At 46.0% G+C, this 17366-nt stretch overlaps 3 protein-coding genes across 5 annotated transcripts in view; 2 read left to right on the top strand and 1 right to left on the bottom strand.

Moving 5' to 3' along the window:
- The window catches only part of LOC114514121 (allergen Fel d 4-like), a 35676-nt gene extending 23320 nt beyond the window's left edge, over positions 1-12356 (top strand). For all 3 annotated transcript variants that reach the window (XM_036022065.1, XM_036022068.1, XM_036022067.1), the window contains exon 7: positions 12102-12356. In XM_036022065.1, coding sequence (XP_035877958.1) covers positions 12102-12111 — 10 coding nt within the window. In that variant the 3' untranslated portion in view covers positions 12112-12356. The remainder of the gene's footprint in view (positions 1-12101) is intronic.
- On the bottom strand, positions 4839-6919 carry LOC114514236 (ras-related protein Rab-11B-like). The gene is given in 4 exon segments (XM_036020022.1): positions 4839-4846; positions 5947-6123; positions 6126-6539; positions 6889-6919. Coding segments are annotated over 4 exon segments (630 nt in total).
- LOC114514370 (major allergen Equ c 1-like) lies at positions 8231-10536 on the top strand. The gene is made up of 4 exons (XM_028533536.2): positions 8231-8408; positions 8760-8896; positions 9656-9729; positions 10402-10536. Exons 1-4 carry the CDS (start codon positions 8313-8315, stop codon positions 10530-10532), a joined length of 438 nt encoding a protein of 145 aa, XP_028389337.2. The 5' UTR covers positions 8231-8312; the 3' UTR covers positions 10533-10536.
- Positions 12357-17366: the final 5010 nt, after the last annotated feature.

The following is a 17366-nucleotide window of genomic DNA, read 5'->3' as shown; positions in this document are numbered from 1 at the left end:
CTTCAGACTCTCTGCCAGCTGAGCCTCTGGTCCCAGGATACACTTGAGTTGAAACCATCTGCTCCTGGAAGCAGGCCCATGAAGAACATACCAGCTGTTGGGCTTTTTAAAAATATATACATTTTATTGATTAGGCTATTATAGTTGTTCCACTTCCCCCCATATCTTCCCCTCCAGCCTGCACATGCCCTGCTACTCGCATTCCTGACCCTCCTTAGTTCATGTCCACGGGTCCTACATGTGAGTTCTTAGACTTCTCCTTTTCCTATACTATTCTTAACCTCCCCCTGTCTGTTTTCTACCCACCATTTATGCTACTTATTCTGTGTACCTTTTCCCCATTCCTCTCTTCCTTTACCTGCTGATAACTCTCCATGTGATCTCCATTTCTGTGATTCTGTTCCTGATCCAGTTGTTTGCTTAGTTTTTTTATTCGGTTTGGTTGTTGATAGTTGTAAGTTTGTTGTCATTTTACTATTCATACTTTTGATCTTCTTCTTTTACTTAGGAAAGTCCCTTTAACATTTCAGATAATAAAGACTTGGTGATGATGAACTCCTTTAACTTCAGCTTCTGTGGGAAGCACTTTATCTGTCCTTCCATTGTACATGATATCTTTGCTGGACAGAGTCATCTTAGATGTAGGTCCTCACCTTTCATGACTGTTGAATACTTCTTTCAGCCCCTTCTTGCCTGGAAGGTTCCTTTTGAGAAATCAGCTAGTAGTCTTATGGGAACTCCTTTGTAGGTAACTGTCTCTTTTTCCTTGCTGCTTTGAAGATTCTCTTCTTCTCTTTAACCTTGGCTAATGTAATTATAATGTGCCTTTGTGTATGCAACCTTGCGTCCAAGTTTTTGGGACTCCTTGACTTCCTGGACTTCCTGGAAGTCTATTTCCTTTGCCAGATTGGAGAAGTTCTCCTTCAATATTTTTCCAAGTAAGTTTTCAATTTCTTGCTGTGCTTCTTCTCCTTCTGGCACCCCTATGATTGGGTGTTGGAACGTTTAACGTTGTACTGGTTGTTCCTAAGCCTCTCCTCGTTTTTTTGAATTCCTGTTTCTTCATTCTGTTCTGGTTGAATGTTTATTTTTTCCTGCTGGTCCAAACCGTAGGTTAGAGTCTCGGTTACATTCTCTTCACACTTGGTCCCCTTTATTTCGTTTTTCATAGCCTTTTTTCCCTCTATTTTGCAATCACACTCAACCATTTCTGTGAGCATCCTGATTAGCAAGTGGTTTGAATTGTGCATCAGATAGGTTGGCTATCTCTTTATCACTCAGTTGTACATTTTCTGGAGCTTTGATCTGTCCTTTCATTTGGCCCATATATTTTTGTCTCAGTGCACCTCTTACACAATAAGGGAAGGAGCCTTAGGTTCTCTCTAAGGCAGGGCAAAGCATGGCACTGTGCTGTGGTGCTGTATGTGCGGGAGGGGCCCAAGAGGGAACAATGGGGACTGCTTAGCTATCAGCCAGCTTTTAGTCATTTCCCAGGCTACCCACAAGCACACTGGCTTCTTGTGGTGCTGATTCCCAGGTGCCTGGGTTTGTGTATGGTGTAGGACGCTGTGGGACTCTCCTATGGTGTAGGACGCTGAACTCTCTTGTTAGGCTGGGAATGTCTCTCCATGCCACAACCCCCACAGGCTTTTCAGTCAGATGCTTTGAAGCTTTATTCCCCTGTGCTGGAACTCTGGGTTTCAAGGTCTGTCTCCCTCCCCAGTTGTTCCTCTCAGTTTATGTGCACACAAATGTGGGATTGTCTGCTCCACCAGCCTCCACTCCTACTGGTCTGAGAGCAGCCACCATGTCACCAGTCCTCTCTGCCTGGCTACCTGTGTCTGTCCCTCCTACCACTCTGGATGAATGCTTATTCTATAACTCTTTGATTGTAGGACTTCCATTAGGTTTGATTTCCTGGCAGCTCTGGCTGTTTTTTCTTTTTAAATTTGTTGTTGTCCTTCTTTTTCGTTGTGTGATGAGGCAAAGTGTATGCACCTATACCTCCATCATGGGCAGAAGTCAGAGTGTACAAGTTTTATGCACCTGCCATGTGTCTGTAAAATATTGTGCTGAGTTAAATAGGTCTCTGCCCAGCAGAAGATACCAGCATTGTTCTTGAAAGATTGTTAGCTCTTCTGAAACATTGTTCTGTTGTTCACAAAATCTTTATGATGATTCTGATGGGCTCCTGGAAGAATAGACAGTGGCTGGCTGTCCCCTTGGTAAAGAAAGACAGAGGAAGGTCATGCCAGTGTGCTGAGGAGAGCACTGCCCCAGGGGAAGACCTGGTCAGCATCTCTGACAGTGACGGCCCAGCTCCCCAGCTCTCCACAGCTGCCTTTGGTTTCCCACCTGTCTGTTACACCTGCCTTGTAATACACACAGTGTTCCTCAGACCCCTGTGAGCCCTGCCATTTCTGGACTCTGTGTGAAACACTCAGACCCAAGTATCTGCATATTCCGCACCCTCATGACATTCGGACCCTGTGTGTCACCTCACACATAGGACTCCTCTGAAGCCCAGATGTTAGGCAGTGATCTTTCCTCACCTTCTTTGGCTTCTCACATTTATTTCTTTACAGCCTAGACCCACTACCCTGAAGGTAAATACAATGAAGCCAAGGAGTTGATTTTATTGCGTCAAAGGCCAACAGCTGTGAAACGGTTCTTAGCTCCACTGACGCAGGCTCACCACGGGCATTGGCTTCATCATTGGGTTTCCCTGGCCTGCACAGGAAAACCTGGGGACTTGTTTGACTAGTGACATGGGAGAGGAAGTTGCCCATGTCACGTGCATGAAGATTTTTTTAAAGCTCTCAGGTGTTTCAAAAGTGCAGGCAAAGTTGAAACACATCCATGTAAGGATGGGATGGGTTGCTTTCTCTACTTCTCTCTAAAGGAGAATCAAGGAACTGGAGGCACGGCGACGGGGTGTCTGTAGCTGCCCCAAACAGTGCTGTGGGTGTGGGTGGTTGCAGGTGGATGATCACAGATTGGCCCAGGTACTCAGAGAGACTCCAGGGAATGGCTTGAGGCCCCTCCCAGGTGACTTCTCAAATGCGCTGGGCACAGGTTTATCTCCAAAGTATTTGGGCGTGTATCTGGGGTTGGCATTACCTGGAGACTGAATTCATGCTCTGAGGACATCTGTGGGAGGCCTGTAGTCTCTTGATGGCCAAGCATGCACATGCCAACTGCCTTCTTCCAGGTGCTGTAAGAAGGAACCAGGTGTCCTGAGGCTGAGACTGAGTTGGCACTAAGAGACCATGGGCCACATTGGGAGGCCTCTTTCAGAAAGCCTGGGACTTGTGCTGTCTTCCCCACACTGTCTGCTGGTGAAAGAGGTGAGGTCGGAAGAAAGCATGAAAGAAAAGGGAGCCCAAGGTGGCAAAGGGTAAATGGGGAAGTATGAGGCTACCATGGGCATCCCCAAGGAAATGCTTTTAGCACGCTGGTGTCTCCGGACATTCCCTGAAATTGCAAAGGTTATCATTAGGGCCTGGAGGGGCCCTGTGTTGCAGGACCTGCAGCTAGTGGTGGTTTGTTAGAGGTAGTCCCCAAAATGTGTCTGGGAACCACAAGATTTTGGGTATCACAACTCAGGGACCATCTGGGTAAGTCTAGAATCTGCATTATGGCCTCGTGGTCATCTAGGATCCAGCTGGATGTGAATGGATGCTTTTGAGTCCTCACTTAGACCCAATCGACTTCACTGCCTTTAGAAACTTAGGAAGCAGCACCACCCGTAATAGACCAGGGGCCTATCCCAACCTTCTCTGTGGGGCCCTTGTCAGTGCAGGGCTGGGAAGTCATTAGCTCTGTCTCCCAAAGACAGGCATTTCCCTGACTAATGTCAGAAATGAAAAATCACGTTCATAAAAATTGGAGGTTCCATGTGCAAATGCTAATTGCAAAGTTATTTCCTATTGTTAACAGTAGCTTTGCTGAGGTACAATCGACATTCAACTGCACATATTTAAAGTATATGACTCACCGTGACCACTGTTGCTCAGTGGGTTGGGGGTTGGTCCATGGGTCTAAAGGTTTCTGGTTCAATTCCCAGTCTCTTTTCCTCTCCCAGATAAATAAATAAATAAATAAATAAACAAATAAGTCTTTAAGAAAAGTAAGGTATAAAATTTGATAAGTTTGTACAGGGAGATACCCATGAAACCATCACCTCAGTCTGACCAGTGAGTTTTCCCATCATTCCCTGTAGTTTCCTCTGTGCCTTTGTGATCTCTGCCTCCTCCCCATTGTGCCACCCAACACCCCAGGCAAACACCAATCTACTTTCTGTGTCTAGAGATTGTGTTTTCCAGACATTATAGAAATGCAGTTATCAGTATGTACTTTGTTGTTGGTCTGGCTATTTGCGCTCAGCATAATTATTCTGATATGTTTTCATGTTGTGTTTATCAATAGCTTGTTCCTTTCTTATTGTTGGATCCTGTTCCCATGGATGGGCATACCACCAATTAGTACCCATTTCTGTTGGTGGACATTTTCTTGGTCCTGGTTTTCAGCTATTGCAAATCAAGTGCCTTTGTACACTCACATAGCATTCTCTGCATGGGTATACATTTACATTTCTCTGGGGTTATACTCAGGAGTAGAATGGCTGGGTCACATAGTAGGTCTATGTTTAAGTCTTGTAAGGAGGTGAGCAACTTTTCTGGAGTGACGGTACCATTTTACATTTCCATCAGCAGTGAGGGAAACTTCCAGAGTCTCTATTTCCTCACCAATGCTTCGTAGTTTAAGTACGAAAAATTATAATGTTTTCTAGAAATCCCAAACATCCTGACAGTTCCCTAGAATCCAAAGAGAACACGTTAAGTGCCTGCATGAAAACAGTAGACTGTCATGATTTCCACAGAAAGCTTCACACGTTGCTTCTTCATCACCCATCACCAACCTAGTTGCTTTGCATTCCACAAACCTGTGATGGTTTTCTTAGAATGTCGGAGACACAAACTCTTTGGCTGATGATTCTGAAGTCCTGCTGTTGTGTGGGGAAAGTAACTCAAGTTTTCCACAAAGATGTTTGAAAATGTTGCATTGCTTTTGTTGAATGTAAATATAAGTTTTTTCCCAAGCAACTGTCAAAAACCTTACATTGAGAAATACAACAGTTCAATAAATATTTGGGCATTAAGAATGAATACCGGGTGGGAGAACATTCTGTGGGCATGCCTTCATCTCTCCTGTTCTCGTCTCTCTTTTTTCGTGTACACAAAACACTGAGACATTGGATCACATGCAAACAGATTCCTGACCACACAGGAGAAAAGGCAGTGGGAAGGGCATGGCAATGAGTAGGGAATGTTCTATGTGCAGAAAGGAAAGTGGGGTCTTCTCCCAGCACAAATCTATAGGCAGGAGCTGAGCTGAATTCAAACATGCTGTGGAAAAGCTGAGGTCAAAGACAAAGACAAATGCTGCTGCTCCCTGTGTGTGGGGAGTGAGGTGCCAAGAGCCTGTTTCTGTCTGCCTGAGCCTCCCTCCCTGTTCACTTGCTTTTCAGTCTTCAGCCCACAGTGGGGATGTAGGTGGGGCCAAGGGCCACCTAGGACAACTCGCCAGATGGGAGGGAGGGAATCACTCCTTGGAGTCTGCTGTGGGAAGCTGAAGAAGCCTGCTCAGTGCACACATCATCTTGCCTCTGGCTGGCCCTGTCCATCCTACCACCCTCTCAGGCCTTCCCTGAGGCAGACTGGGACCACCCAAAAACAGATGCAGACACGGGGCTTCAAGTCTTTCTGGGGGGAGAGGTGGGGGACAGAAGGTGCTGCTTGACCCCTCTTGTTCCTAAGCCCCAGCTGACTCTGCAGAGCTTAGTGGGATGGTGGAAGTCAGTCAGAAAGACAGAGAGGGTCAGATCAGTGGAAACATCAGGGTGAGGATGTGCCTGCACACTTGGACAAGGCCCAGGGCACTCACAGGTTCTGGCAGCACTGCAGCTGTTAGGTTTCTGTCCATCGTACAGGGTGGCAGGCTGATGCCCACCATTGTTTCCATGGCACTCTCTGTGGGCCAAGTGGTCTGCAATCTGCTTCTGTGACACGATGTGGTAGATCTCTGTGAGAACATTCCTGAAAGCTTCCTCTGCAGTGGTGCACTCAAGGCTGAGGTCTGGATGAAGCACATGTTGTTCTCTGTTAAAGAATGGGTCTTGTCAGTGGACACGGCCCGCAAATGGCACAGGTCACTCTTGTTGTCCACTAGCATGATGACGATGTTGCTGTCAGCATGGTACCCCAACTCCTTCAGCCAGCACTCCACATTCTCATATGTCAGGTGCTTGGCGATGCTGTGTACCAGCAGCGCACCCAGTGCACCCTGGTAGTATGCAGAGGTGAAGGTGCAGTTGTGTTTCTGGCCAGCTGTGTCCCTCATGTGGATCTTGATGGTCTTGCCATTTATCTGGATGCCACGGGTGGCAAACTCCATGCCAATAGTTCTTTTGTTGTCTAGGTCAAACTCGTTTTGGGTCAAGTGGTCCAGCAGGTTGCTCTTCCCTACACCCCCATCCCCTGTGAGCACCAGTTTGAATAGGGAGTGGTACTTGTCTTTCCGGGTCTCATTGTCCTGGCACTACTGGCCCATTTCTCATTTTTTTGTTGAGCACACAGTGGGAGCTCCTTGGAGCAGAAAGTTGCAATATGGTGCTCTGATATGGGCAAAGAGTCACTAGGAGGGGTGGGATGGGACAGAGATGGTGTGGGCAACAGCATCACATGGACCTCTCTCCTCAGCATCATAGCCCAGTTCATCTTGCAGACCTGGTGGCTAATATGCTGCCCTCTGTTCTAGGAGACAATCCACAAGACACAATGCAGTGCACAGCCTTTGCCACTATTTGTCAAGCTCAGTTCCACTGGCTCAGAGGCAGGATCACTGCCAGCCTGTCCATGGTGTCTAAGGTGATACAGACCTCAAAATACCAGTGACCAGGTTTCTGTAGAGTGAAAACTAGGCAGGATTACACAAGGGGCTGGGGGAATTTTGAAAGCAGGTCACAGATGGGATGCCACAATTTCTAGGTTCACTACCCTGTGTCCACCTCTTCCTGTGACACAGTCCTCTTTCTGATTTGGGGGTGCAGAAAGGGACCATTAGCACAAGGAAGAAGTGACTCATAGCTTTTAAGAAGCCTCAGCTGTGGGCATAGGAGCCTCAGTCACAACACTCTTCTCACCTGGAACTCCTCCCCACCTGCTCTCTACATCTGCACACTCTGCCTATAGTTCAAGACCCCTGCCTGTCCCCAAGATCCACCTTTCCAGGAATAGTTCTCTGATGCCACGAGCCCAGCAGTGCCAGACATTAGTCTGAGGTTTCTACACACGCTGTCCCATTGAGTCCCTACAGCCATCTATAGACAGGTAGGATTGACCCCATAAGGGGACACTAAGGCTCTGAGAGGTTCAATTTGTCCTCATGGCATACAAGGGACAGAGATAGGAAGGAAGCCCAGGTCTGTGTGAATCCAAAGCCTGTGTTTGTAAGCACTTTCCATGTGATAGCCCCTCCCAGGCAGCACCCCCTTTCCTGACCCACAGTGGTCCAGACTTGGTCCCACACAGCTGGGTTCCTGCATCAGCTTGTGGAAAGAAGTGTGTGTATGGACAACATCTTCCATCTCTCCACTTCTGCCAGAGACCTCCAGCATATGGAAAGGTGCATGTAGTGACTAAACATTTGTTCCTTCATTGTGGTTGAATCAGACAACCAGGAAAAGGAGTTAAAATGTGCTGAATACCAGACACTGTACTTTCCATACATTTTTTTCCCCGCTCTATCCTTATTGACACTATTAGAATGATTCTTGACAGGTACTGTCATCTTTGGTACACACAGTTTCTTTCTGAGGCTGGTTATGATGGAGTGACTCACCCACTGCCTCCCAGCACGTGAGCGGTGGACGCTGGATAGTCCACACACCCCATTTGACAGTAATACTCCATTCTCGCCACACATAATTGGCTTTCTGACTTCACGGTTAAATCTGGTTCCAAATGGCATCCTTTTATGGCATCCACTATCTCTTTTTTTTTCTTTTGTATGTGTATTTTGTGTAATCAGATCACTAAGTAGATCTGGAAGTGATGAGATGCGCAGGAACAGTCTTGCCCTCCCATCACTGAATACAGAGCATCAGGGAGTGGGAGGGGTTGGTGGGGCCCTGGGGACAGAAAACTGGGCTCAGAAGGAATATAAAGGCAGAGGCGCAGGATTGCAGAACCACCGTCAGGGAAAGACACATTCCCAGTGACCCTCACTGAGTCAGTGTTGTCCCTCCCGAGATGAAGCTGCTGCTGCTGTGTCTGGGGCTGACCCTGGTCTGTGCCCACCATGAAGACAACCATGACGTCGTGACAAGCAACTTCGACATGTCAAAGGTAGAGTTGGGGAAGCCTAGGGAGTTTAGACTTTGGGGGCATTTTGGGGGATTGTGAAGCCAGGTGACCCTCCCAGAGGGTGAGAGGTTTTGATGGTAGACAAAGGGGGTGGTTTCTGACCTTGGACCAAGAGCAGTTGTAGCATGTGGAAAGATGACAACCCTCGGGGACCTCTGTTCTCACTGCAGGGACAGTGGAAAGAGCCCTACATACGGTGTCCATCGACCTGAGTTGTAACGCCACCTTCACATCACCACTCTGAGGCCTGGCCCAGGGCATAGAGTTCAAGGAGACAGGGTTCATGCAGGGTCCTGTCTCTTCTCTCGCAAACATTTTACTGATTAATTGCAGATTTCCGGGGAGTGGTATTCAATTCTCTTGAACTCGAATGTGAAGGAAATTATAGAAGAACAAGGTATCATGAGAATGTTTGTGGAATCCGTTCAGGCCTTGGATAACTCTTCTCTGTCATTGAAATATCATAAAAAGTAAGTATGGCATTTTTTGTTGGGGAAAGAAACTAAATATGGTCTTGGAGTTTTACACACACACACACACACACACACTCACACAAAGACACAAACATGCACATTCTTGTGAGCACTTATATTGTGGGCCTGTGTCCAAATCGGAGTCCCTTATCACAAACTGATCCTCAACCTGATCAACCTGAAGATTCTCTAGTTTCAGAGGTAAGAACTGCTGACAGGAATGGGTTTAAATGACAGTACAGGAGGTAGGGGCAGTGGGCATCGGAGTCCTAAGGAGTGCGACAGAGTAGTTTAGGTAAGAGGGGATGGAGAGCCTGGCTCTCTTGTGAAACTATCTCTTACTAGTTGTGGGACCTAGAAACTTTCACTCTTTCCACCCCAATTATCCCTTGGGTAAAAGAAGATGATCATAACTCTTTCCTATAGGTTTTTTTTCCTTTTGTGTGTGAGAACTGAGTGAGGCAATGCTTGTACAGCATTTATCTGAGACGCTGGCACAGCTGAGCCCTCAGCCGAGTACCTAGACAGGTAGCCGCAGCAGAGGTGAGAGTGGGAAGTGGAGGAACAGTGATGTCAGTAGTTGGCTCATTCTTAAAGTAGCAAATAAAGTGAAACAGGAAAATAAAAGCTCTTTCAAAGTTTTACCAAAGGTTTTTCAATACTTCACGAAATGGGACACTCAGGTTACAGGTGGAGTGGGAGGGAGCCAGCCACTCAGTATCTCATGGGCACCACTCAGCTCATTCTGTTTCACAGGATCAACGGAGAGTGTGCTGAACTGACTTTCATTTGTGATGAAACAGAAGAGGAAGGTGTATATAGTGTTTCCTGTAAGTATACATTTAAAAGTCTTTGTAAATTCTACTTCCAGCTACAAGAAGTTTACTAATTCCCAATGTCTTTAGCATTGAGATCCCCTTCTGACTCATGCTATTTAGGTTCTACACATGAGCCACGTAATAGCCAATGTTCTCTAATATTTGGGGAACCTTGTTTGTAAAACTCAGGGCCTGGCACATACGCCATGAGAATAAGATGGCAGTGTGGTCACGTGTGCCACCGGCAACAAAAGAAAACTGGCCCACAAAAAATTAAATTGGTGGAAAGCTTTGGATTCCACGCTCACTGTAAGGGCTTCTGGTGGCCATTGCCACAAAACCTTGCCAGTATGTAATACCGGCGGGGCTCCTAGACAGGACAGAGACACACAGTCAGCAGGCATGGCCGAGGGAGGTTGGTGACCTTCAGGGCAGATAATACAAGGTCAGTTGCAGCTGTGGCTGTTTTTCCTACCACTAGGAATCCAGGTACCACGTGTTTCCATTTCCACCCTTAGAAGTCACCAGATGGCGCCCATGGGGCAGGTGGAATGCTTAGATATCACCTTTACCTCTTCCAGGATTTGCACTTGAATGTTTTTTGTGAAAGAAAATAGTTAAAGAGTTTCACTTGCTTACCATGGACCCTAAGAAGCTTTGACCTGTGTTCTGTTTCCTCCACAGATGATGGATACAACAAGATTCACATAGTTGAAGCAGACTACAATGACTATGTTATTTTTTATTTCTTGAATTACCAAAATGGGGAAATCACCCAAGGGATGGACCTGTATGGTAGAGTATTTTCATGCTGATATTTACCTTGGAGGGGGCTGCAGATCAAAGTTTCCCCTGAACATCTGCTCGGCCATTTCTCCCCCCAAAGAAAGGTGCTGACAGTGGGTACCCCCAGCCTAGGTGGTGAAGGGAAGGTGATGAAATCTCTCACCATCCTAAAAAAAAAAGTCAGGACTAGCAACAGCCCCTCCCTCACTTCTGCCTAAACACCAGTCAGTGCCAACCATCCCCATCATCTGTCCCCCTGTCCCAAGGGCCTCCATGACCAACACAAAGTCATAGCCATTACTGTCACTCTTTCCACAGCCCGCAAACCAGATGTCAGTCCTCAAATCAAGAAAAGGTATGAGGAACTTTGCAAAAACCGTGGAATTCCAGAGGAAAACATGCAGGACTTGACCAATGCCGGTAAGTTTAGCTCTCTCTGGTTTCCTCTTGCTAACTCCCTATGCTACTGATTGGAGAAAAGCAGGAGAAGGTAACAACACCTCCAATGGGGCCCCTCTGTCCTACCCTAGAAACTCATTCAGTTTCTCTCTGGGAAGTAACAGGCTGCTGGTTGACTGTGCTCTGTTCTGCCTCTGCAGACCCCTGTTCCCGGAACTGATGGAGCCACAGAGCCCAGGCCTCCAGGTAGGTACTGTCTGCTGTGGCAGGGCCAGCCCAGAGGTCTCTGCCCTCCAAAACCAGCAGAGCTTGATGCCCAAAGATTGAAAATACACACATTTGGTGAGGAAGCTTGTGGGATGAGCTTGAAGCTTGGAGTTGAAAGTTCTGGTTCAGGAGCCACCCCTTCATGAGCTCTAGAGCAAATGGCCTCAGGAATGAAGGAACAAACAACGATGTGCCCCTCACAGGGTCACTGTGTGGATTTCCTGCTGCTGAGCAGGCCTCAGGAATGGATAATGTCCTAAAATCATTAACACTTGAAGTGTGAAATAGGGCAACTGTACCAGGGTGCATGTGCCAAATTCAACACACCTCTGGGATTTGTCCATCTTCCAAGGCTTGACTCACCCTTGGTCTCACCCACCCATTTCTGGGAATACCATCTTCCTTTGACCTCTGCACATCCTGACTTTCTGCCCTGGAAGTGAGCTGTCTGACCTTCCCATTGTCCTACCCGTGGAAAATAGGCCCTGTATTTCCTCCCGTGTTTCCTCCCTCAGCTGTATTGTGGGGCTTTATTCAGGTAACATTTGGGAAAATCTTAGCAAGTATGGCTTCCAAAGAGCCAGAATTTAATAAGTAACTATGGTTGCTGCCATTCTCTCTTGACTTATCAAAACTTGTGCAACAACATTAATACTGAGGATGGCAGAAACCAGCCTGGGGTCCTCCACTGAGTCCTCTCTGTTTTTCACAGACTCAGTTTAGGGAAGGGTAAGATGGGAACAGTCACCAAAAAAGAAAAAGCATTGCACAATGTCCCCCTTCCCCTGTTCTGGCAAGTAGCCTGGGTTAGAGAGCAGGCTGTCAGCTACATCTTCACCACTTTTCTCTGTAGTGGAAACTCTGTGTGTCCCCAGTTCAACCCAGGAAGTGCTAATGAGTTTGTGGGTGCTTTCTCTCATGTGCTTATTTAGTGCCCAGTGAGTGCTTCCTTCCATGGTCCCCATGTCATCCTGTGACAAGTTCTGTGACCTGATTTCCAGCACTGTCCTCCAGGAAGACATTATCTCTGAATCTTCAACATCTTCTCAATGTGTCTAGAGAGGACTCATCAAGTCACCAAGAACCAAAGGTTTTCTCCAAATTTCCAACTCCCTATGCCATACCTGAATGAACTCTACCATGAATAACACTTTCTTCTACCTGGTCAATAAGTCACGTATCTTGCAGTTAGTTGTGTGAGTGTCTGTGTGTAGGTGAGACACTAAGAGCTGACAGCAGGCCCACGATGGGCTCCTTGGCCCTGTGCCCATAATGGTCCTCTGGCCTCTAAGAATCTCCCTGGGTTTCAGGATTCTCCCACCTCTGGAGTCATTCTGCATCCCTGTGAGCGCTGCCTGCCCTTTGATTGGCCTGTTTCTTAGTGACCCGAAAAAGCAAACTAGGAGCTGCCCACAGTTGGCCCCATCCTGGAATTCTCCTTCTCAGGGTGGAACTGGGAGATAGATGCTCCAAGGGTGAACAGGAGAGTCAGGTGTCAGGGCCTGGCCTCCTCACATGACTTCTTTACACCCCTATGTTGGGAGGGAGTGGGCATCAGAAAACCTCCCTCACCACCACTGGTATCTGCTGTGCATGTCTTATATGAGATGCTAGTGTCCCTCAGTGTATTAAGAATATAAAGTTCAATTCAAATTAGGGTGAAGGACCCTTCCCATTCTGTACTGATGCCCTGTTCATAAAACAGTGCTCTTGCCAGGCTAGGCTACCTTGAGTGTTCTCACTGACATTGAGGCTGAGGACTTGAAAAACATTTTTTTCTCCTGGGTATGTAACACTTAGTCTTACAGCCATAAATGCTGATTGATATCCCTTGGGAAGGACTACTCCCGTGGACAGGCCGAGGGCCATTTGTACATGATTTCACTACGTCTATGCCACTTGTACTCCATTTCCTAACAGATTTCATGAGCAGCAACATTAATGGGAATTATTGTCAACAAGTTAAGAAGAATGTAGTAGATCCATATTAGCTTGGTGTGATTTTAGGAAGTGCTTGTTGAAGAACAGATACATGCAGCATGACACCATTCACATAAATGATAAATAACACAGAGAACAACCAGAAACATCATTTATGGATTCCTGTGTGTGCGATCATGCAGTGCTTCTCAGAATGTGCACACTTATCACCTGGGACCGTGATGAACTGCGAGCTCTGAGTTAGCAGGTCTTGGTGGTGCCTCAGTCTCTGCTTTCTAACAGGCTCCCAGAGGTGCCAGTGCTGTGCTGCCTTGGGAGGGGTGACTCTGGTGAAGGGAATCTGTCCTTCTCACCTTCTTCCTTGCTTCAATGTCTTGGATTTATTGAATTACTGAGGACCATGGGTGGTGGGACCTCAGCTATATCCCAGAGTCCCATAAACTTTAAGGCATGCTCACCCACAAGTGGTTGTTGAAATAGGTGTTTCCATGGAGACATGAGGGCTGGCACCTCCTATTCCACTGTCTTGTTCCTGTCACCCAGATTGGTTATTATTTCATGTAAAAGCACACATGGAGAAAGACACTGACTTTCAAACCTGTGTTTTGATTTTCTAGGACATCGAATAAACCAGGAATTGAGTGAAAGCTATGGCAATATCACCTTTCAATGGAAGTGACGCTACTGCATCTTGATGCACTTTGCTCAGGGATTGGAGGGTCAAGGTCACAGTCAAGTCCCATTGGTTCTTTTCTACCATGACATTTAAATGCTCCGTCTTTTTTTTTTTTTTAGTTCTGTATGAACCTATCACACCACTGTCCATCAATGCGATCTTAAGTTGGAAATACACTGAGTTGGTTAAGGAAAGAGAAACAAACCTGTTGCAAAGAGCACACAGGAGAACTCCCAAAGGCAGGAGAGTGGGAATGGGATTACTCACTAGGTCACACATGCTCAGTTGCGTCCGAGAGCTCACTCTGCCTGAGCATCAGAAATACAGTGAGGAAGCTCTGGTCTCGGCCTCCAGTTGGACGGGAGACAGGAGTCCTACATTAATTTCCTGATTGAGCTGGAACAAATCACCAGGAACTTAGAAGCGAAAACAGCCAGTTTATTGTCCTGCAGTTCTGGAGGTCAGATATCTGACCCGCGGTCCTTGGACCAAATCCAATGAGCCCCGTGTCTGTCAGTGTACTCACATCACCTTCTGTGTCCTTTCTCAGAGTTTTAAAATTTTGTCCTTGGTAGCTTTCTAGTGTATTCTTGGTTGTTAATTCCTATTTGTTTCACTAGTTCGTTTGTTTTACAATGTAGAATATTTAAGTTTAGAATTAGCCAGCTGGACTCAGTTTAGAGGACCCCAATTTTGTTGGCAACTTCCAAATGATTACATGGGGAAGGCAGGTGAACACATGCCTTCTTCTCTCCATCAGGCCTGAGCAGGGTGTTGGCCTTGGCCACGTCAGTCTTGTAGAGCTTCCTCACAGCCTGTTTGGCCTGGTGCTTGTTGGCCTTGACACCCACAGTGAACACAAGTGTGCCGTTGTCTTCCATCTTCCTCATGGCTCCCTTGGTGGAAAGGGGACAGAATGATGACAGAGTGGTCAAGGTTGTGTTTCCTGGGCCAGACATTAATGCTGCCTCCTGAGGCACAGTGTTTGACTGTGACAAGGTCACTGGTATGCAGATCTTTGTTGTGTGTGGGTTTTTATGCCTTTCAACTCTGCTTTCTTTGCCTCTAAAGCCTTTGCTTTGACTTTGGCTTTGGCTGTGGCTTTGGCTTTGGCTTTGGCTTTGGACGGGGCAGGAGCTTCCTTTTTCTGTGTGGGTCCATCTTCATGAAAAGGCTGTTTGTTTAGTTGATGCTTAGTTATTACCATAAGTCTTTGCTGGTATAGAGAAATGCGATTGATTTTGATAATATGAACACTTTAGCAACGTTGAAGAATTTCTCAATAATTATAATGAAATTCGGTCCAATAGTTTGTGGAGTCTTGTTTTTATAGGTATACAATCATAGTATTGCAAAGAATGGGAAAGTACCTGCTCCAGTACTTCGGCTTCTCTCTGTCTTTTTTCTCTTCTCCTTGTAACTTTAGCCAGAACCTCCATTGATGCTGACATATTGTAACCATACTTTCGGTACCTGAAATTGGTACAGAACTAAGGCCCATCCCACTGACTATTTTTGTATTGCTTATGAGTTGAGACATTTGCAATCAACATGATATGAGGAACACTATTTTCCACCCAGTGGAGTAAATTTTCAAGACTTTTATTAAAAAAAGGAATCCATTTTTCTTAGGAATACATCTGTATTTCCAAAAAGAAAAATTGTAGTCAATGTAGTCATTTGAGTTTTATCCAAAAATGTGGAAATATTCTTTCTCTATTATTGTGTCAGTACCTACATAATGCCCTAATTTTGCCTCTTGTCCTGCAAGATGTAAAATGCTGGTATTTCCCACCCAGCCCAACAGAGAAGAACTTTACTGGCCCCTTCTCTGTACCCTGGCCTTTCCTGTGACCACTCTTTGCTGTGGTGACTTGTTCTGCACTGTCCCCCAAATACACGAGTTTGTCAGATTGAGTCCCACAGGGCGCCTTCCATAAAGTGAACATGAAAGTATCTAATTGTGATATTCAGGAGATATTATTTTGAAAGATTTTATTTATGTATGTTTTGAGAAAGCAGAAGGGAGGAAGAATGTGAGGGAGAGACACATCGATGTGAGAGAGAAACATGGAACGGTTCTCTCTGGTTCATCCTGACTGGGAAAGGAACCTGCAGCCCAGGCCTGTGCCCTGACCTGGAATCAAACCAGTGACCTTTTGCTTGGCAGGACAACACCCAAGCAAGTGAGCCACACTGGTCAGTGGCTCACGGAATATTTTTAAGTTGCCCTCTTACTGCTCTCCTTGAATGACTTCAAGCTGAATGGAGGAAGCCTAGATAAATGTCAAATAAACTTCCAGTGTAAATGTCAACCCAGGACACCCTGAGGTCATCTGGAATTTCAAGATTGACAAGGGAGACTCCACATCTCCCTTGCCAGCTTCGGACACTCTGCCAGCTGAGCCTCTGGTCCCAGGACACACTTGACTTGAAACCATCTGCTCCTGGAAGCAGGCCCATGAAGAACATACCAGCTGTTGGGCTTTTTAAAAATATATACATTTTATTGATTAGGCTATTATTTTTGTCCCACATCATTCCATATCTTCCCCTCCACCCTGCACATGCCCTGCTACTCGCATTCCTGACCCTCCTTAGTTCATGTCCTTGGGTCCTACATGTAAGTTCTTAGGCTTCTCCATTTCCTATACTATTCTTAACCTCCCCCTGTCTGTTTTCCACCCACCATTTATGCTACTTATTCTCTGTACCTTTTCCCCATTCCGCTCTTCCTTCACCTGCTGATAACTCTCCATGTGATCCCCATTTCTGTGATTCTGTTCCTGATCCAGTTGTTTGCTTAGTTTTTTTTTCGATTTGATTGTTGATAGTTGTGTTTCTTGTCATTTTACTGTTCATACTTTTGATCTTCTTCTTTTACTTAGGAAAGTCCCTTTAACATTTCAGATAATAAAGACTTGGTGATGATGAACTCCTTTAACTTCAGCTTCTGTGGGAAGCACTTTATCTGTCCTTCCATTGTACATGATATTTTTGCTGGACCGAGTCATCTTAGAGGTAGGACCTCACCTTTCATGACTGTTGAATACTTCTTTCAGCCCCTTCTTGCCTGCAAGGTTTCTTTCGGGAACTCAGCTAATAGTCTTATGGGAACTCCTTTGTAGGTCACTGTCTCCTTTTCCTTGCTGCTTTGAAGATTCTCTTCTTCTCTTTAACCTTGGCTAATGTCACTATGATGTACCTATGTGTGTGCAACCTTGCGTCCAGGGTTTTGGGACTACTTGACTTCCTGGACTTCCTGGAAGTCTATTTCCTTTGCCAGATTGGAGAAGTTCTCCTTCAATATTTTTCTAAGTAAGTTTTCAATTTCTTGCTGTGCCTCTTCTCCTTCTGGCACCCCTATGATTGGGTGTTGGAACATTTAAAGTTGTACTGGTTGTTCCTAAGCTTCTCCTCGTTTTTTTGAATTCCTGTTTCTTCATTCTGTTCTGGTTGAATGTTTATTTTTTTCCTTCTGGTCCAAACCATTTATTTGAGACTGTGTTTCCTTCTCTTCACACTTGGTCCCCTTTATTTCACTTTTCATAGCCTTTTTTTCCCTCTATTTTGCAATCAC

This window comes from Phyllostomus discolor, chromosome 3 (assembly GCF_004126475.2).
Source record: "Phyllostomus discolor isolate MPI-MPIP mPhyDis1 chromosome 3, mPhyDis1.pri.v3, whole genome shotgun sequence".
Lineage (NCBI taxonomy): Eukaryota > Metazoa > Chordata > Mammalia > Chiroptera > Phyllostomidae > Phyllostomus > Phyllostomus discolor.
The sequence above is the reverse complement of the archived record's forward strand: the minus strand, read 5'-3'. Positions and strand labels throughout refer to the sequence as shown.